The following is a 23,388-nucleotide window of genomic DNA, read 5'->3' on the forward strand; positions in this document are numbered from 1 at the left end:
TTTATAAGTGTGAATTTATATCGGATAACCTTTCTACATTATCATACAGCAGACTGTAACTCAACCACACCTTGTTTCACATAATTTACAATGAACAGATATAAAAAAAAAATATTAAATCATACAATCCCATTAGTGCTCTTAAACTCCGCACTGAACGCCTAACTAAAACTAAATACATTTTATAACACTTTGTGAACTCCGATAAATCTATTACACTCCGTTTTGGACACTGAGAAGCTTCTAAAAAAAATCATATAATCTTTTAATTAAACATATTGATTAGCAAAATATATATATGTGTATGTATATATATATAATTTTTTATGTCATATAATATTATTAACATAATATACAAAGAAATGTTCAGCTTCGTTTTATTCGATCAAATCAATATGTAGCAATAATTTCATCACCGTGCTCTGTTGTAACTACTGTCAATCCGAGGCATTCGAAATGTTCTTACATGACCACTTATACATTTTTTTTTTATATTCAACACAAATACAGAAAAATTAATCAAATAAAGTAACAAAATAGTATACATATATAGATCTTATAACTAATGTAAATCTTTCCATTATATCAAACATTGCTTTCAGTGCTGGCGTTGTCATAAAAATATTGTTATAAGAAAAAAAAATTGACAATTTTTTTTTTTTTAAACTACTATTAATTAATTTAACTTTTAAACCAGCACCTTTGAATAAATCCAATTAATAAAGTCAACAAAACTTCAGGAACGGGAGCATTAAAAAATATATATATTTAATGGAATGGAGTGGTGGTATGTTTGTTTGTCTGTTTCGTTTCTTTATATACAAAACGAACTTTTATACAAAATATATTCAATGGATGGACAGAACAAGCTTGAAGGAAGGCACGTTAATATAATTTCCATTAAAGGTGTGTCTACACCGACAGTGTATAAAGACAATTCAACTGAACATATCCAATTAGTTTGTAATAAAATTTTAATTATAGCGTTATCAATATGTGGTCGTCTCTACATACATAACCTGGTGTAAACTGACCCTAATATGGGATCAAGTTATTCTGGTTTTGATTTTCTTATATTCAAACAGCTGTAATACTATTTAAAATATAATAACTCGCTCGATGACTGGACTCCCAAAACCGTCCAAATAGGGATGGTCCCAATTACGATATTCACACAAAGCGAAAGCATAGCGTAAAATATTAAAGCAAAATTAAAATAAACGCTTTATTATTAAGGGGTTATTTTTGGATATTATCAATATTGTAAAAATGTCGCTTCATTATTATTTTCTACTTAAATTAGTAATGAGGTTTTATTCATTCCAATAACCAAGACAAGCGGATCGTCCACTTCTATTGCATACAAATTTTGACAAGCTACTGTACAATATGCTATACGCAGGCGTGCTTTCTTTATTGCTTTATAAATACTCGTATTAAACATTCATCCATCCGTCCATAGATTACTCCGTAACTATCATACAAAACGACGGAGGTAAACATTTAAAAAAAATAATAATTATATAATAAAAAATCATTTACCCTATGTAATCGTTCGTTTTAAATAAACATAAAAAAATAATAATAATCAAATATTTCGATACAACAAAGCTCTAATTTTCGTTTTAAATAAATGGAATAATTGATTTATTTGTGTGACAATTAGTTCACTGTAAGACTAACTAGTGTCCTGTAGCTCACTGCGTCACTCACAAACACCCAAAACACTATCTGGATGGTACGCAGCGATATTACATTACATGGCATCGTTATTTTCTTCACCTGGAAAATAAAAAATGTACGTGATTAAATGGAAACTTTTTTTTTGGTGATTAAATAACATTAATTGCAATTCCAATGCAGCCAACATTAGGATGCTGGTGCCATACTAACAGTAAAGCAAAAATAAATATGTTACGAATCAGAAAATTTATCTGTCCTTCCCATACAGCCAGCGTGAGGATGCGATATCCAATGTAAAGATAAAGTGAAGTAAACTACAGCTTGTAAGTCAGAAACCAGGAATTTAATACTGGACTCCAATGCAGCCAACATGAAGATGCAATATCCATACTAACCGTAAGTGATGGAGGCGGCTGTCCGCCTACTCCGCAGCTCATAACTTGTGGTTGGTGGTGAGCCACGTCAGGCCCTCGTACAGTCCGTCCCCGGATGTGGCGCACGACGGCTGCACGTACCAGTTCCTGTCCCTGATGCGTGTCAGACCCAGCTTCTCTTGGATCTCGTGGGGTTTCATTGCTGGAATGGAACATTCAACGATTCACACATTGTACATTAAGTCCCGTGTATTACTGTAGCTGGTAGAAGTCATTGTTATTACAAATGAAATAAACAAAAATATGCATTATAAATACGACGTTAAGGTGCTTGGATTTTTTTTCACATGATCATTCTTAATCATCAAACAATTTCCAAAAGACATCCTATCGTCACGACTATTCACGTTTTACGGTCCCTTTTTCCTACAAATATACAAAATTTTTAATAAATTGTTTTTTGAAATCAACTTTTTTTGTTTCGTCGATCATTATTTTTGGTGTGATCCTAAAACCAGATATAGATAAGAAGGATTTTTTTTAACGTCTAACCCAACGACATTTTTTATATTTTACACAATTCACTTATTTTTGTATTAAAAACCAGCTTTTAATCGGAAGACCTTTCATTATTTATTTGGCCTAAGCCTGATTTTAACCGAAACAAATCGCGCTACCACAAATTGTAGACATTAACTGTCTGCATGGCCTTAAATATTTCAATCGTAACTTAGTTGTTGTGTAACAATGACAAAAAAAAAACGATTTTATAGCTGTATAATGTATACGTACCGTCTGGCAAGTCCTGCTTGTTAGCGAATATGAGTATGATGGCGTCCCTCATCTCCCTGTCGTTGATGATGCGGTGCAGCTCCTGGCGGGCCTCGTCTATACGATCGCGGTCCGCACAGTCCACCACGAAGATCAAACCCTGGGTGCCTGTGGGCATCACACATTATAATTAATCCTCTCGTACATAGGACATGCGCTAGAACTTCACCGAAAAAATAGCCATCGTAGTAAATATAAAGATGTAGATCGTATATTCAGAGTAATATACAAAAAGTTTTACATAAGAAATGTTTTATAAATATATTTATATATATATGTATATATGCATATGTATATGTATATATACATATGTATGTGTATATATATATATATATATATATATATATATATATATATATATATATATATATATGTATATATATATAATAATTTCTCATTATAACATAGATAAGTTTTAAGCAAAACCAGCAATCGGTACGATGGATAATTTATAAAATGACAACTTTTAAACTACGAAATATTATTATAGCTTGGGATTTAGAAACATCTTCAATGGCTTGAAAGTACACCACACAGTATGGACGTACACCTAACATTTAAATCTTAGAATCTTCTTGATTCAAAACATCCTAAAACATCAAAGCTATCAGTGTGTGTCCCATAAGAGTAAGAATATCGTATACACTAAAATTTAATTGCAATATAGCTATCATCGGAACGTTCTACACGCAGATTGCGAACATGTGGGTCGCAGCATCCGCTGAGCTCACGAGATTAGTACCCACGTTTCGATGTTCCTTTCTGATTATATAGATGAAAATATATGACAAATGTATTTATAATTTGTGTTATTAAATTAGAATTCCTGCATTAAACAAAATTTCTGAATAAGCCGATAAAAGAATCCTAAATATATATTTTTTAAGAAATTCTCCCGCAATCTTAACATATTATATTACCAATGTATGGTATACAGACGTCGCAAACATTGAGAACTTAAGCTCAAAGCACATAATATATCCACATATGTGTATATAATTCGCTAGTTTACTCTACACCCAATCCACTTCATACGTTTCAAATGTCCAAACAACTCATTAATCGAGCTCGGGTCATATTTACCTGTGTAATAATGCCTCCACAGAGGTCGTATTTTGTCCTGTCCTCCAACATCCCATACATTGAATTTGACATTTTTATACGTTACAGTTTCAACATTGAAACCGACTGTTGGTATCGTTGTAACTGACTGACCTAATTTTAACTTATATAAAATAGCTGATATCATTTATAAGAAATATTATTTATATAATATATAACAAAACATCAAGTAGCTGTAAAATTTTAATGTATGTAAATTTATTAATGAATAAAAAGTTTGTATATGGAAATAGAAGTATAATGAAATTATGCAAATTGAATGTCAAGGTCGACATTCTTGTATTTATTTGTTTTTCAAAACTAACGCAATAAAATAAAAAAATAAAAATAAAAAAAACTAGGGACACGGAAAAATAACTTCACTATAATGAGTAATGTAATGGTTTAATTGTTGGACAAATCAAAAGGATACTAGTCTTCCCCGCAGCATCCAGACCCAGCATCAATATCCTCATCTCCTTGTTGCCGAAGATCTTCGACAGTAGCTTCCCCATTGTGCCGAGCTCGCCTCAACCGCACTACTGAAAACAGCAAAATTATTCGATACAATTAATTAACACTTATCAAAACGTATCAAAACCTTCAGAAGCATCAAAAGTGAATCATAATAATGATGTTTGGAGATCAATATATTAAACGGTGACAAGTTCATAAAAATCAATAAATCATGAACAGAAATAGATAGCTCAAAATAGTAGAAATTATCAAAAATTCAAAGGGACATTTATATCAGTTCTATAACATATTGCAAAAGGTTTGGAACATATCAACCATCATCATCAATTATTGGTGCACTTCGCTGGGCAAAGACCGCTTCTCACGTGGAGAAGGTTAGAGCATAATCACCATGCTTGCTCAACGCGGATTGGCGATTTTAAAGTTATAATTGGAAATTATAAGTCCAGTTTTCCTCACGACGTCTTTCTTCACTGTTGGTCAGTGGTGTCTAAAAACTCTTAGAAATTACATATTTCGAAAAAAAACACATTGGTACTTTCCAGGTTTCGAGGCCGCACCCTCGTGCACTAGAGGCTTTAACATCAAGGCCACCACTACTTTACTAAAGATATCAATGGAATTTATGAATAATATAACATTTAAACGTTTTTAATCCTTTTAAACCGGATGTAAGAATGTTTGTAAATATATAAATTATAGATTATATATAACCAGACTTCTGGGATTGTAATTTACAAATACAATCATTTTAAGGCCAGAATTGTAAATACAGGGAAAGAAGAAAAATTGCTAATTTTATTAAAGGAATATTATCGTTAAAAATAAAGTGTTTAAAAACTTGAAATATTCGATTTTTTTTTCTATTTAAAAAAAAAACACTCACAACAAGTAACTTTATACACAAGAGACTACCAACGTTATTAATATGTAGGTAAAGACTATAATCCCATTTTATCGAAACGCCCACTTCGTTTCTCATGACATCTTGTTAGTAATCAGTAAAATATACATTTTCACTTCATTTTTATACTGATAAAAAAAACAACCAATTTTATTACAACAAACAATTTTTTTAACAGGCAATAAATGAACCGAATGGACAAAAGTTATAAGGGGTTTTCCAATAGGGACGCTTGAACTTTGACAGCTGATTGCGGCCATGTTGTTTGAGTGACAGCTGTCAAATGCAGTGTGTTATATTCATTCCGTCCTCCCAAACCACCATGGCAGGTTACAGTGTCGAGCAGCACGTGCAAATCATAAAATTGTTTTATGAAAATGGGTCTTCAGTTCGAGCAACGTTCCGCGCACTTCGCCCGTTTTACGGTCGCGATGATCGTCCTGCCGAGTCGACTATCCGTCGATTGGTGGACAAATTCGAGTCAACCGGGTCAGTTAACAATCAGCCGGTTCCCGTGCGTCAACGTAACGCGAGATCTGCCGAGAATATCGCCGCTGTGCGCGACAGTGTCCTCGAAAACCCGCGGCAGTCAATTCCGCGTCGCGCACAGGAACTCGGCCTTTCGCAGACGACAACTTGGCGAATTTTGCGTTGTGACTTGAGCCTGCACCCGTACAAGATCCAGCTGACCCAAGAGCTCAAGGTTAATGACCATAGACAGCGCCGTGTGTTCGCTGACTGGGCATTAGAGCAGTTGGAAGTTGACGCCGATTTTGGCAAAAAAATCATCTTCAGCGACGAGGCGCATTTTTGGATGAATGGCTATGTCAACAAGCAAAATTGCCGTATTTGGGACGAGACCAATCCACACGAGGTTCACCAAGTGGCAATGCACCCGCAGAAAGTGACTGTTTGGTGCGGATTTTGGGCCGGAGGCGTGATTGGTCCGTATTTTTTCGAAAACGATAATGGTGTGGCCGTCACCGTCAATGGTGAGCGATACCGGTCGATGATAACCAACTTCTTTTGGCCTGAAATCGAGAATATGGATCTGGACAACATGTGGTTTCAACAGGACGGCGCTACGTGCCACACAGCACACGCTACGATGGAAGTTCTGCACGAGCAATTTCTGGACATGGTCATCTCGCGCGGAGGCGACGTGAACTGGCCACCGAGATCGTGCGATTTGACCCCGCTGGACTTTTTCTTGTGGGGTTTTCTTAAGTCGCAGGTCTATGCCAACAAGCCGCAAACCACCGATGCCCTCAAAGTCAACATACGCCACGCCATCGATCAAATACAGCCCGATTTGTGCGCCAGAGTCATCGAAAATTGGACCTTTCGTGTGCGCGCCACCAACCGAAGCCGTGGCGGTCATTTGAATGATGTCATATTCCATACATAATGGGGTCGATAGACCTTCCAAATAAAAAAAAATTTCGCAAATATCTTTCCTACATGTATTTTTTTTTGCATTTCAAAGATCAAGCGCCCTTAATGGAAAACCCTATATTAGTATACAATTTTACAACTACAACATTCGCACCCCTTATAGCCCTTGCCCTACCAACGCTCTGTCGAGCTGATTAACATGACAATTTGAATGCTAACAACTTTATTGATCAATTCACGAAGTGGACTTCACGTGAATACGGAAATTATATATATAATTTATTAAAAAAAAAAAACCTATTAAATAGGGGATAAGAACGTGACGCTCCAATAAATAACCGTAATATGAAATCAATAACGGACTATAAAATACAAAATTAATGATTTGCATCCGTTCCGAAACGGAAACGTTTAAAATAATAACCGTACTAACAATGTGATCGTGCCAAAATTTACAGTACATAAGGAGATACATCTTTATGGACAGCCGACATACGAGAGAAACCTCCAGCCGGCCTAGATTTCAAGCTAAATATAAGACAAGAGCTCTCAATTTTTAAACCTAGAATGCTACTAAGAAACAAACGACGGCGTTGTTTACGAGAAATATATGCCAGTTAAGAAGATATAGGAATAGTTGATTGGAGTAAACATATATATTTTAAAGTAATTATAATAATATTTCATAGTTATTAAGAAGAGCAAGATACTTTAAAAAAAATCGCTGTACAGTTGATAGCAGTTCCCTTACGTTGTAATAAGTGAAAACTACTCGGGAGAACTTGAAAGCTTTTTTAATGCCTCCCCCGATGTCAGCGGAATAAAATTGAATAGGATGTGAACATAACTCCAGCATTTTTATATTTTTATGCGTAAAATAGATTGTATATACATAATATACTTGCAGCTAGCACCGGCTTCGCTCAGACTCTTTACAAAGAATATAAAATAGCATATTTAATTTTGAGAATTGTTAAACTTATATTATGATAACTTTCAAAAAGTTGTAAATTGGATATATTATGTTATCCTTAAGGTATAGACATATGCCACCGCGGACTTTTCTGTAGACCTATATAAGATACACAATTCCACCATATATTATTTTGTTATATCTCAAAGACTTTGGGCAGCGTTTTCGTTAAAAGCTCTCAGACGGCTCATGTGTTCCCTACATCTTTAACACATATCGTTAATGTACACTCAAGTAAATGTAAAAACCTAACAAATTATATACTAAAACCTTCCTAAGAAGGTCAGAGAATCACGCTATCGAGTGGTGATAACTGTTTGATAATCGATGCAGTAGTTTATCCGTTTTTCGCAAACAGACAGACAGACAGACGCGGCGAGGGACTTTGTTTTATAATATGTATTGATATATATATATATTTAGAACGTCAATGGGTATATCAAAAAATAATTGACTAGTATTTAAATAGGGAACATATATATTTATTAAGTAATATGTATATATATGTATATAGCAGTATAATGTAGTTTGTAATAATATTAATAGTCCGAAGTTTCTCAACAAAAACCGGCAAAGACAGAAATAAAATAACAAAAGAAATATGTATAGATAAATTAGACAAAAATATAAATCAAAAAATTATATTTCGTGTACATATATTATTATTAGAATCGTAGCAATCATCAAACATACAAACAGATTGATCATCATAAAACAGATCGATGATGGAATTATGTCAGCGGGTTCGATTCCCGGAGCATGTTACGATCCCATAACGTTTGAACGGCATTAGTTGTACACGAAAAACGAAAATGGGTCGAAAGATGTGTAAAAATTTAATGACAGGAACCCACGATGTGGTTACGTAAGAATATTAAAAGGTTCATAAAAAATTTAGCTTACAATCTACGTTCCATGCGAGTTACATAATTCTAATCGCATATTAAATTTTATATTTTCTTTGGGTAAAACTCACAAAGATAACCCGAATAAATCGACCATGGACTACGTTAGGTCATAGTTAATATTGAAATCTTTATAAACTAACGGGTATGCGAAATTTAGCGTCTCGTCTTACCAAATCTTGAGCGTTAAATTAGAACATACTTATAAGACTTTGACCAAATTGGCAAACTAAGTCTGCAAGACAAAAAGAAAGACATTATTTACGTAGTAATATTTAATTTAAACAAATTTTATAAAACATTGGTAGTACAAATGAGAACGTACTTTCGAGAAGAAAAAATAAAACATACACAATAATTTTTCGGAAGCGGCAAAATAAAGAGTGAGGCATTATATGAGCAATAATAAAGTGTTATTTGATCCCCGCATAGCAACCGTTGATAAGACAAACATCAACGGATAACTGATGACGTAATCGGCCTTTGAAAGAAGTGGAATAAGGAAGCGGTAAAATAATTACTGTATGAGATAAGTGTGGATTATAAAGAATAAAATATTCTTACAGAAAGGGCTGTTAATACAAAAAAAAAGTATAAATTTTCTTGAAATTTCAAAGAGATCATCTTAATTTATAATCGTAGTTTATTCATATTCAAAATACATATATACTTTTTTCTCTATAATATAATAAACTCAGCAAATGAGATGTTCTTGGAAATGGTAATTTAATAACAGGTAACCTTATACATGAGTGACGAAAAAAAATGTTTTAAGACCACATGACTAACGTGATTTAAAAAAGACATTTGGTTAGGGAATGGTTCAATTTATTCTGGCAACAAAGAACCCAAAAGAGTATATATAAATACGATAAAAACTAACTGATACCCGCGACTTCATTCTCGCTTTTTTTTTTTGTATAAAATAGTTGTTTGTTTAACCTATTATGTACCTAACTTTATAATATAAATACGATATGGCAATATCTAAATTAAATATATGGCCACGTGTCTAAATGATGTAACTTAGAAAATTTAATTAAAATCAGACACACACAACAATAACTTAATTTATATAAAACGTGGATGCTGGAATAATGATGTCATAAGAAAATAAAATACAAAGATATTAAATTCATTAGGAGCTAATTTCAAATGATATACGTACGTTTTGTAGGATTGCGATTTTTAACGATCATATCCTGAACCAGGCAATTGTTATAAATAGGGTGGGGTGAAAACCATCGGTTCCCTTCCTATCTGGCAAATCAAGTTAGGGCGTTACCGATTTCAACACAATTTCCTCAATCAGCCGATTCGTTTTTCTATAAATAGAATAAACCCGTACAATATATTTCCAGTAATAACTGTTTTTGGAAAGGTATTGAGGATGGCATGTCGCTTATATATTCACTTTATTTATTAATTTCACTGGCGAACTATAAAATACATAGTTTTAAAAATGTTAACAAATTATTTTAATACATTAAATGGGTAACATTAAACTAGGAATAACCAACTTGGAATCACATGGGACATGGGACCTAAACTTAAACTAAATTGTATTTCCTAACTGAGACGCACACAGAATCCATATTTAATGAGATCTCGCTCATTTTAAGAGGAGATACATAGTTTTTAAACATTTCTATACTTTTCAAAAATTTAATTACTTAATATAGAGTTAGACTGATCAAGAAGTTCTTGTGAGGAGTTTATTTAACTATACAAGAACCTCTGTCAGTCGACATCAAGGGAGACACTAAGACTCATAGATAATTTCGACTTGGGCTGAATAGTTCAGTTCTGATATAAAGATTGTAAAATAGAACATTGCTATGTTCGAGATTGCGGAAGTAAAAATTACTTTATCGAATTATGGGGGTAAGATATGTACAAAAATAATCGAAGCGTTGATTATTTTGACCAATAAGGTGTTAAGATTAATTGCTTTTAAGGTTTTTATTTTATCTTGTTCTACTATTTAAGGTGTCGTTTATTTTAATTGGAAACATTATGGTAATCAAAAAATATTCATATTCTTGACATCTCCTTATCAGCCTCTGGTGTTGTTTCGTTGTTATCAATAATTATACAATTCTATTTTTTATGCTAACTAAACACGCCAGGCTGTACATTACGGTTCCGTAGACGCAATATGAAAAAACGAACGCCCATGGCGACTACAACGTTATATTCAACAACAGACTTACAAATCAATAATATTAAAAAAAAAAAACCGGAAAACAATTATTAATTTTAATTTCATTATAGATATTCCGTTAAACAATACAAACTTTTTGTTATAGCTTGTAATTTGAAATGAATTAGTAGTAAATTCATTTAAAAACATAAATAAATTGTTAAACCTGTTTAGAAACGCGTTTTTGATTAAAAAAAAAAAAATAAAGTTGTCAGTATCCGACGACGTGACAGACAAGACAGCAACTAACGCTAAAAAGTTAGTACAAAAAAATATAGTACTTTTAATTTACTGTTTTTTTTTATTCCGAATAATGTCACGATAGTTTTTATAAAAAATATATATTCTACCTTTATCTTAGAATTGCTTAGGATCATTCTGTATCAAATGTTAAAATAATTATATTACAGTATAAATATGTAGTAAACATATATGGCAATTTAGTTAGCAGGCGGTGTATGCAATCCCCCACAAAGGAAACGGGAGATATGCACAAACGATTGTGCGCTCAGTAATAAAATACATTTATTATGTACCCTAAGTAAGATTTTTCATGTTTGAAACTTAAAACCGACAGTATTCAGGATTTTAATTTGTATATTTAGAGAAAAAAAAACTTAAAATAATTGATTAAAGCTTTAGTAAAATAAAATGATAGAGAAAAAGAGTTTAATTTAGGTTTCTTGTAATACTTACAGTCTATACAAGTTCTACATTAAGGGAGTACATTTAATTTTATTTTTTTACATCGATCTACTTTTTCGTGTGTAATAAATAAATTGTAAAATACAATTCACGAATATCGAAACGCAATATTTAAACGAAAAAAAATTTTTACTAAAGAATCAATAAGCCACAGCTCAAGACATGGACTTTATATATAAAACTGCAAAAAAATTGTTAGGTACAAAAATAATAATTAATAAATCTTGTCCACCTCAACTTGGTATTAGTCATATCACGTACTTGATAACAATCATGTTTATTCTATTAATATTAAACACTAACTCGAGAGATAAGGACTAAGGCACATGGAAATAGAAGTCGATGACTTAAAGATTTTCTCAGCTATTTTTAACATACATATATGATATATATGTGTGTGTATTGTATCAAATGTATAGCAAAACAAGGCGAATTTAATCCCCAAATACACCTCCGCCGTAACCAAACGCTCCATAAACATTACACAAAATAAACAATCGTTCAAAAAACTTTGAACAAGATAAGCAAGACATTTTCAACTCTAGAGATCTGTTTATTTATGATGAATCGATTAAAATTTTAACAGGTGTGTGTCTGAATATGCGAATATACGTTACAGTGTAAATAATCTCAACAATTCACCGAATCGCTTATGGTTAACGCTACATAAGTACTAATACTAGCTTTGGGCGTCTGTCTTTTATGGCTTCGTTACCCCCTCGTACGAAGACGTCCCAATGGCCGGGAAGATTTATGAAGCAAGGGAAACCTTGTAGGGGAGTAATGCATTACTGAAAAACAGGAAAGGATAGGACGAGACAACATCCTAACGGATTATTGAGATCAATACGCGTACTATCTACTCTGTGTGAATCTACCTACTCATACTTATATACATCTTATAAACTCGAAAGTTCCTAAGTATGGATAGATGTATATTTGTTACACTCTCACGTAAAACTATTGAATGGATATCGATAAAACTACACAGTAATTAATATAGCTTATTTATCAGAATAACATAGAGGCTATAATTTATCCCGAAATTACTTTAGTTCCTGCCGTATCAACACATAACAGTATTATTGTGTACGAAGTCACGTGACACACACTAAAGATGTCGGTGACGGTTGGCTATACATATTACTATAGATTATACATGTGTATTGTTTTGACACACTATATATTTCCTTGTCAGCTCAACTCTTATTTTCATGAGGAGGGAGTCGCGGGCAAAAACTATTGTGCAATATAATATCTATATAAATGGGATTTTTTAGTTCGGAATGCCAACTAATTAACTTCTAGATTGTAACAATTAATTGCGTATATGCGAAACTATGTAAAGCAATATAATGCTGTAAAAGTTTACAGATGCTGCAACCCAGATAGCGGGACAATAAATCAAGTCCCATCCCGCTGTAATTAACGTTTGAAAAGTGCATTTTTTAATTATAACCACGTAATGAATTCAACCGCCTCTTTTGCATTATTTTTTCATACACTATATTGAATAAGTAAGTCAAACATGTTTGATAGAATCCAGACTCTAAGCTACAAAACTTTTAGTTAATTGGTTTATTTAAACTCAAGGATGTAGGTTAAATTAAAGGCCGTTTAATATAAAGTAGTTGGAGTCAACTTTAATACGTCTCGAGTTACAGCTAGGAAACAATATGAAGGTAATTAGTTAGCTGATTACGCGACTCACTGTGACGTTATACGAACCCAAAATATCTGATATTATTTTATTTAGAGGTTCTATAGTATACTGTAAACCTTCTTAATTTAAAAGCACATAGGTCTTCATTAAAGTTTTACTATTAAGTAATTAACACTTAATAATTATATACTATCATTTATGTATTGTTAAAAATAAATACTTCTGTTTAATACTTTCATAAAAAAACATTTTTATAAACGAAATATTCAACAAATATTAAAAATAAATGTATATGGGGTAGATGAAAGATTTATTTGTTTTTATTTCACTCAAAAATTACTAAGATTCTAGACTCAAATCCTAGTTAGTGAATCTTTATTATATGATTACATGAGGGTTTATCGTAATAATATTTTTTTTTTCATCATTTTACGTTAATAGAACAGCATTGATCTAAATATTTATATTACTTTCGATTGAGCAGAATCGAACCTACAACAAATAGAATATAGAGTTCACAATAGCTTGTTAAATTAAATTGACTTTGACAGGCGAATTAAGTATTCTATACATTTATATTGAAACGGGTATTATGTACTACGATTTTTATACTTGTTTTTGGTCAAAATATACTTTTCTCATTTCATCTTCCCGTGATCACGGTTGCTGCGAAGTAACCGAAACGTCTGGATTAATCCGAAAATATTTATTCTATTTAAATGAATACTCGAAAGTCTTAGAACCAATCGGCATATACTGTATATATCCCTAAATGGTATAAAAAAAAATATTTTGATTACATAACAGTCAGTTGTTTGGCATATATGTGTCACCAGTACTGTGCAAGTCTGGAATGCTAAAAGTCACGATAAGAGCGCCAAATGACTATCGTCGTGACACACAGTACAGTTTTGGCAAGATACAATGTTTTTAAACAAGAGTAATATCCTTTACTGAAATAGAGCCAAAAATTAATGTAAGGTTTCTAAACGTAATATTTGAACGGTAAAATCAAAGGTTAAACTTCTTATAAGGCCATAGTTCAATCCCAAAAGCGGACATTGTTTCAACGAAGTGTCTCGAACGAATTTATGTTAAAATTTAAAAAAAAAAAATTGTAAAAGTAAAAGTTATTAAGAACCTAATTAAATAACCAATTAATATATAAAAGGGATATACATATTTAGAATAACAATATTTCAAACATATATAATTTAAATGCTTGAATTAAATTAAATACCCTTTTATTTATACGCTTTATATTCTCAGGGTTTACTTTAAAAGGTATAACACACTAACTAACCAAATGAGCTAATCGCGGTCAAAATATCCATATCGAACACTGAACACCTTACGCGAACCTTAAATTAACTCGTGTTAAATCAGACATAGCATCGATTCTAGGCCAATAGTTTGGGTGGTCCCTGTAGAGCTGGTTCCATTTACCAAATCACCTTGCAAGCAGCGAAACAAACATTCACTGCGCCGCGGCGGATATTAGAAATATAAAGGGTGAGATATCGTACTGAGCTTCAATATTTTATGTATGACAGCATCGCAATTTGAAGATTTTTAGGTGACATAAATCTATCCGTATTAATTAATGTAATGTGTGTGTAGTACAGAATTTGATCTGTATTAGTTTGCTAGTAGTATGCTTAGTCCAAGTTTTGCATCACACGTCCATTACACACGAAGCGTTTCCCGTTTTTTATTGAATAACATACATTTATGAATGAAAACTTTAACGCTCTGTATGTAACGAAATTCGCCAAGTAATAATTTACTATACGAAAAAGGCAATTTGTTAGTACAAGGTTCGGCCTATTCAACTACGTAGATAACGGAATTTAACAATCTATTTTTTTTTTTTAATATACAAAGATATTTTTATTTTTGTTCGTAACAAATTTATTTTATAACTCACTGACTACCATGGACATATTAAAATAATTCCATTTTATAATTAAATGTAGTATTATAGTCACAACTTAAAAATGTATGTTCTGTGTGGAAAAATATCTCAATTAGTTAACAATGTAGAAATATAATCCAATAGAATAATAAAAATAGTATAATGGGAGGGTGTATACTGTTATCAAAATGGACCTTATCACGTTACAATAAAGACTAAATAATTATATAAATATTGTCTACATGTGTAAGGTTAACAAACTTTACAGTAACCGTCCCCTGAAGCTCACTCGACTGGTGTAAACATAATGTCAGAGTCGGGCGATACGTTGCATTATATTTAGAATAGCGTAGAATCGTAGCGTGAAAGTCGCTATTTATAGGCTAACCAGTAAAATCATCATGTGTACTCCACACACGCAATACGATTATAGATAAAAATCTTTGGTGAAACAGTCTCAATATTATATTTTAATAGCTACTCACTTTCCATATAATAAATTTTTAAAAACATTCCGTATTCAACTGCATTTATTATAAAGATACATAAGTGATGTCTATTATACGATTCCTAAACTGGTATGTTTGTTTTCCTTATGAGATTAATAAAAAAACACTCACATTGAATTTCGTATTTTTGTACACGTACATAGATACGATTTTCCTTTGAAACTTTGTGATGTTTGTCGCTTAAATTACAAATAAAATTAATAATATTTTCATCAACAAGAGAGGTAGACATTACGTCATATTTCCTTTAAATTTCACATTTGAATTACCGTTGCTACAAATGAAGCATTCGTTTCTAAATTCTTTTAAAAAAATTGGCAGATCGAAGATATTTTTAATTTTTGTGTGTACTCGCTTAAGCGTTTAATAGAAAGTGCTATAAATTCCATGTGAGTGTCTTATATAGGTGTTGTCACCATAAAAATGTGTTATTGCTGACACAATCGGACTGTACTTGCGTGCATCTTAGAATGGAAAATATTATATATATACAATAGTGGTAATTATGTTATCAGAGCTAAGACGCATTTAGATAAGTAAAGTAGCTTTCCTAACTACTCTCATTTCCGAGTTGTGATCGCAACTTTATCTTTTTTTTTATATTAATACAAAATAAACTCTAATATGAATTAACATATTACGGATTTGATTTAAAATAATAAGTTTATTTAAAAAACAGAGATACGATACTTTTACATTATTTGTACTAGTCTGTATCGACGAACTATGTAATGAAAAATACATAGGAAAATATTCAGAAAATTTCTATTTTAATTAAATTCACGTATTTAATTTCCATCTCTAAACAATATTAAATATTTATAATAATGACGTAACTTGAGTTTGCATGGCTGATAAATCCTTAATCCGCTTATTATATATAGGTCTGGCATCTAGATAGCTCCATTGATGGAAACCACGACTTGATTATGGTATAAGATTTTCTGAACGCTAGATCTCGGAGACACTGCGACGAAAGTTGAGCATATATATATATATATATATATATATATACGGTGTCCCAAAATTAACGCAAGATTTTTCAATTTAACGCAATTCAAATCTTGCGTTAATTTTGGGACACCTTTATATATGTCATTGCAAAACTTGTCATATACAAAGTAAGTATTACGACGCTGTTAAATGATTATGACTCCATCAAATAAAAATATTTTACATCACTGTCGCCTGCAACGTTATTTATTACAGCTGTTGACAATTTTTTATTTCGCATTAACATTATATTGATGATATTTTTAAGTTGTAATGCCTAAAATCTGAACTAGTAGTTGAATGTGGCGAAATTTTACTACTTTTGCTAGATTTTGTACAATCGCTTCGTTCGGCATTCCTCATTATATTACATTTCCATATTTTTAATATCCGATTTTCGATAGCCTATAGAAATTTTAATAACCGCAGTTTAAACTTGTCTATCAATGAAAGCGCCGTTTGAATACATTTACAATTAAAGTTTAAACCACAACCGACAATAGGTTTATGTGTGTGACAATAACATAATTCAATGACCTTACGTACGACATGATAGAAACGAAAAGAATCCGGACGAAAATTTCCCATCTAATGAAATAATTTTTTATTTAAAGATACAGTACTTATTATTAAAATGAGAAAAAGACAAAAAAAAATGTACACGCCTTTTAGTTTGTACTTTGTTACATTATTTGTATGTCTTCAACACGTCGGAATGTGTAATGCTATAGCCGTACAGTAGACGGACAGGACAGCTCACAGCACGTCTTCAGGCAGTGTCAATTTACATTGAGAATACTAATAGGATATGAGGAATTTGTGAGGAAATATTATGTTAATGTTATAAAGGAATACCAGCAAAAATATATAATTAATTTAATTATGCCACATTATGAGATCTGAGACTTTCGCGAGTTTTATTCGTTTAAATGAAACTAATATTTTTTTCGGATATACTCAAGGCGACATCTCGCCTGCAAGTGATCACGGTTGCTGGAAAGTAACCGAAAGGTCGGGAGTATGTAGTTTTAACAAAAAATAAAGCACGCGTAGTACATACGAAAAATATTAGTTTCATTTATGTCACATTAGTTAATAATCTATACTCGACTGTGATTATTGGAAGAACCGCTTCCATTATCACGTTTGGTGCTTACACGATACAAGCACATAACATTCGTCAGAGCCCGAATAATAGAATGAGATGAATATGCAATCGTGACAATATAAACATTTTGAAAAAACAAAAAATACTATAATTTTAAGCCGACAAATATGGCAATATATAACAATCAGTCGGCCTAAAATTCTATTCTTTTTAAATAAATACACGCAGATATAAATTTTTTTAGTTCCTTTCGTTTAAGGTAAGTAAAAGTAAAGGACGTTTACTAATTTATGAATCCATATTTCACGATTTTAAACAGTGTGAGTTAATAATTTTAATTATTTCTGGAGGACATATAGATTTCAATGTTGGGGTGACATATATATGTGATCATGGGAATGAATATCGGTCAAATCATGAAGACTCACATCAACGAGAAAACGCCGAAACACAGGAACCATTCCACAACGTTAAACTATCAGCCTCTTTATCTTTTACACACATGGAACCTGAAACAAAACAAATAACACTTAAGTACAATTTGAATATGACATATAAGGATATCGATTTTCTCGGGTACATGATTAAATGGAACTAAGTTTTTCTGTTACTAGTTCATAGAACCAAAACCGTACCGTATACGAATTAAAAAGTAGACTCTATGCAGACATAAAATTAAAAAAAAAATGCTTAGTATCCGAAAAACTTAATCGAAATTTGTGTTTGATGAATATGTCTAAAATTTACGCTAGTACACAAAAACCGTTTGCCCGTTATCAGTTACAGCAAAATAGACGAAATATGGATAAACAGGTGTTATAGTATAAACAGCAAAGTTCAGAGTAAATCTAATATTCTTTTATAAGTTACAAATCCATTCAAGTAGAAACAGTAGTCAATATAATTTATTCAAAGATTTAAGATACTAATTCAAACGTTGTTTTTAAGCAAAATTAGACAGTAAAAAAGTTTAAAAAAACTTTACATCTCAGTTGTAAGAATTACAACTTAGTCGTTATTAATTACTACATCTGAAAACAAAATCTATAAACCTTAAAAGTCTTGTAAAAAACTAGAAAATGTAACAAATTAATCAAAACATTGCCAGGATGCTGTGATATAAAATGGGTGAACAAATGAAGTGTTATCGAAACTCATTTCACAAGTAGCTATAAAAAAAATATGAGACTAGTAACTGTTAAATCTCTTTCTTCCTTCCTGTTTCCGGAATAAGAAACCGTTGAATATATAATAACTGATAAGCCATTCGCGAGATATAACATTCGAAATCAACTATTTGCATATTCTTGCTCATCCGTTTGATTTTAATAAATGAAAAAACAATTTTCTTAACGTTATAGCGAGAAATCCAAGAAAATCTCATGCCATATTATCTATTACAATTTGTGTAGAAATGAGAATTCAAAATTAATGTGAATAGTAAAGTATAGTTAGAAAATCCATTGACATATTTCGATCAGACTTTGATTTGACTTGAATTTAAACAGGCTTCATGAGAATCTGACACGATCGAGGTCACGAGCGAAAACTATTGTTGAGTGGATGTAATTCAATTTAAATAAGATTATTATTATTATTTTCTCAGACTTTGTTAGCGATCCTTTCGATTAACCTACACTCATGGTAAACATTACTTTACAGATAATCGCTTTGTTAATTTATGTATGAATTTTGGTGTTTACATTGACAATACGCACTCTTGCTTTCTGCTAACCACAACTTGCGTACTCACACTGCACACGTAACGTTTTCAGTATATACCTGTGTAATTCATAAATCTCCGCATACAATAGTATAAAACGGTATTTATGAATGAAAAAGTTGTGATAAGATTAATCTCTTTAACATTCCTAGTATCGTAAACAAAATATTTCATTCTTTATTATCTACGTATTCTTACTATTGTTATAAAATTAAATAAATAATTTATTAAAACAAACTAGATTTCAGTTTTTTATAGTAATCACGTTTTCTTGTATAATAAAATAGTCGTGTTCGATTGTTCTTCATATATTAACTATATGTTATACGTGTTTGATTGTATGCGAATTGCTATATTGCTAACAATATGAATCATAATTAGTAGATGTAAACTTTATAAACGAAATGATAGAGGTATGCTTTTGTGTAATGTCAAAGCAAGACTATGGGGTACATAAAGAAAAAAAAATTATTTGTACCAATCTTCATTTAATATAAAATTGATAAATTTTTAAGAAACAACCAATTTATAATTTCTACGTATAAATTGTTTTTTTTTTTGTGACTTTTGACTAAAAAAGGGAGGCCAAAGTCGCGGGTATCAATGAGTATCAAATATTTTGCTACCATGAATCTATCGTAAACTCGTGAAACGCAATCTACAAACGCGATAGGTTCAACGTGCTTCCGACTATGTAGACCATAAACGATATATATATATTTTATAATTTATATTATAAAAAGTAGGAGTAAGTAGCAGTGCCCCGTGCAGCTCTTAACCCAAATTTCAATCGACACGCTACATGAGGAGCATTTCCAGATTTTCATTCATAAATTACAAGTCAATAGAACTGAAATAAATAAACCGCATTCAAGTACCAAGTTTCATCTACAGTAGTACAATACATTTTTTACTCTGTACATTTTACACTACTGCTTAATCTTTGATAATAGAAATATAAAACTTCCTGCTTCATTGTTCATGCAAGCATGGGCGGGTCATTCATGCATCATGCATGCATCCAATCAACTTGGTATTATAATTGAATAAATGATACTAAATTGAAATGTATAAAAAAAGTAATGGTACCATCGTAATAAACTACACACTAAAGAATACCTCTTCTAAACAAATCTCATATCACAATCAGTGAAAGAGAAAGTGGGAAATGGTTCACTCTATGAATAAAACTAATTAACACTGTTACTTCAATTATGCTATGAAAAGGAATATTTGAAATTCTCTCCAACTCATACGAAATGTTAATTACAAAACAGTAGAATAGTTACGGAGACTTGAAATATCTATCATTGAAACGGGTTTCATATAAGGAAATTATAAATTTTAGAAACTGTATTTGATTTTAAAATGTACACAAATTGTAGATAAAATATGTCCGCAAAATACTAATACTTCTGAAAGGCCTGTATCTCATAGATTAGTAATAAGAATATTTTATAAAGTGTTATTTTAGTAAACTACATCAGTGTACATAGTGTTGTTTGTGTCATTATGTTATACAACAACAAGCTATAAAATCTTACATTAAACTGTATAGGTAAAACTATAGGTATGATCTAATGCACCTTACCATAGGTATGAGTAATAAAACGGAACACTTATAATACCTCCTTATAATGTACATAAATCTTTATACATGACAGCATCAATGAGATACTGAAATTGTTATTTTTTTATATTGCAAACCCGTATTAAGTGTACTGATTACACCTAGCAACAAATCTATCCATAGTAAATTGCTATAACTCTTAATAAAGTATAAAAGGGTACTCTGAGAATTTCTGTAAGGTTTATATAATATATAACCTGCTTTCTTTTATTTTCTAAAGATTTATAATTTTTTTATTAATTTTCTGGCCATGACCATCTAATGATAAAGGTTAAATTTTTATTTGCAATGTTTGCATTACTTTCTATGTTATATATCTGTAACAAAGAGTTGTTTTATGAAATTACATAAGAACTCCTTTTAAAAAAAATCCTTCACAACTAATACAATACTAAAACATTAGCATTTATAATAATGCTTATCACTAATGACATTGTGATAAGGTAACAAATTTTTATCAAAGAATTTTGTAATCATTCATGTGAGAGTCAGTGACTGTATGTAGTGTGATTTTTAGAGTTGGCAACAATTGAATGGAAAATATACAATAGTCTTATTAGTCATGTAATAGAATAAATTGGCAATAATCACTTCCAATTTGACCCTGCCCAATTCAGTGGGTATTATGTGATGTACTTTAAGAGCACTCATATACTAGCACACTCAAATGCATACAATGATGATATTGCAATTTACATTGGTATATGAAAATATAGTTACAAGTTAGTCTATATATGTTCAATAGTTTTCTTTGTGAAAGAATAACAAAAATACACAATCAAAACCTTGCAATTTTAAACATAATTTGAACAAACATAATTAATAGTATCATAGCAATAAAAATGACAGACATAGTAACCAAAGCACAGATTAGGAAGAAGCTCAAAATACTAATTAGTGTGTTGTTACCAGCAACTACTATGAAAATAATTAATATGCAGGCAGCAGATTACTGTGGAATTAATTGTAACTGATCTATCTACTTCAATTGGAATTCATCTGATGCTTTCACTGTCAAATAACTGATATAGTATTAGTTTTCGAAGTTATGCTCACACAAATTGCATGTGGTCATGACAATGAAAACTTTTCACATATTACCAATAATTTAAACACTCACTGATCATGAAATCTACATCAAAATACTGCTGACAGCATTATGAAACTATATAGTAAAACCAATTGGATTTGGAATTAAAGTTCTATTCAATATTTGTACTATAACCACGAAAAATCATGTTAACTAAAACATGTGTTAAAAACTATGTTTGTAAATTGTATCTAATGCTACAAGATTCTTAACCAAATTATAGTAATCGAAACAGTTTTAATATATTGTTAATTCTTCCGATGTATACATCAGGGCTCCTTTAAAATGGACAAAACTGATTAGGTTTCAAACTCTAGAACTTTATTTTAACAATCATGAGGCGACCTCATGATTCATAGTCGAGAAAGCGGCAATTTTCAAGCAAATATATTTTTTTAATAATACGATTTTTTTACTTTAATATAATCCGTTCAACTTCAAATACTTCGTAAAATTAATGGAAACTATTAATTTTAAAACATTTACATTTAATATATATGGGACAATGACAGTTAAAGGCGGAGCCGCAGTTTTCGTCGGTCGTCAGCAGGTTTGGGTGATGGCGGTCAAATAACGGCCGGTTATGGACGATAGCCAAACAAAATCAGTACTTGCATTGGTCTAGTTTTTCTTAACAATAAAATATGTTATTAAACCGCATAATAATTATTACGAAAACTCACCACATGACAAAAAATTAACAACAATTCCAAACTACAATTCACTTCACAACACTAAACATTCCACATCCACGGTTGACAATCACAGTCACAATTTAATTCATGGGTCGGAGACTGGAGAACACTAGCGCCACGTGTTTTAACTTTCAAGTTTCAAAGCATCTTTTACGAAATCACTACAACGGCATGAAGTTGTAGCTATTTACAAGTTAGACAACTTTATGAAATGTAATTGACATAAAATAACTGCTGTAATATATATTTAAAAGAAATAATAAATATACTAAAACTAATATCAGTACCTTCTATCAAAACTTATCTTTATTTAAATGCTACTTAACAATTACAAATTGAGCCAATTTCTGTCTCTGGTATACGATCCTCATATGGCCTTATTTTATTACTTTTTTAATACTTTTACTATGAAATCGACAAAATACCTTAAAAATTCTAGAAACGAATTTTAAAAATATAGTTTGGTTTTTTAACATTGAAAATGTCAATTTACTTCTTAAATTGATCATTA

The 23,388-nt window shown here is 31.2% G+C and overlaps 1 protein-coding gene across 2 annotated transcripts; it reads right to left on the reverse strand.

Annotated features, from left to right (window-relative positions):
* Positions 1-23,027, reverse strand: LOC116778908 (ADP-ribosylation factor 6). Of its 2 annotated transcripts, none has more exons than XM_061529775.1 (7): positions 22,866-23,027; positions 18,168-18,248; positions 4,423-4,528; positions 3,972-4,127; positions 2,850-2,996; positions 2,079-2,259; positions 1-1,782 (listed from the first exon to the last, which is right to left on the reverse strand). In XM_061529775.1, exons 3-6 carry the CDS (start codon positions 4,502-4,504, stop codon positions 2,117-2,119), a joined length of 528 nt encoding a protein of 175 aa, XP_061385759.1. In that variant the 5' UTR covers positions 4,505-4,528; positions 18,168-18,248; positions 22,866-23,027; the 3' UTR covers positions 1-1,782; positions 2,079-2,116. The 2 variants fall into 2 exon arrangements, with proteins under 2 accessions (XP_061385759.1, XP_061385758.1); XM_061529774.1 differs by having other exon boundaries at positions 4,423-4,531; positions 22,866-23,026.
* Between the last annotated feature and the right edge of the window lie 361 nt (positions 23,028-23,388).

Source organism: Danaus plexippus, chromosome 6, assembly GCF_018135715.1.
Source record: "Danaus plexippus chromosome 6, MEX_DaPlex, whole genome shotgun sequence".
NCBI lineage: Eukaryota > Metazoa > Arthropoda > Insecta > Lepidoptera > Nymphalidae > Danaus > Danaus plexippus.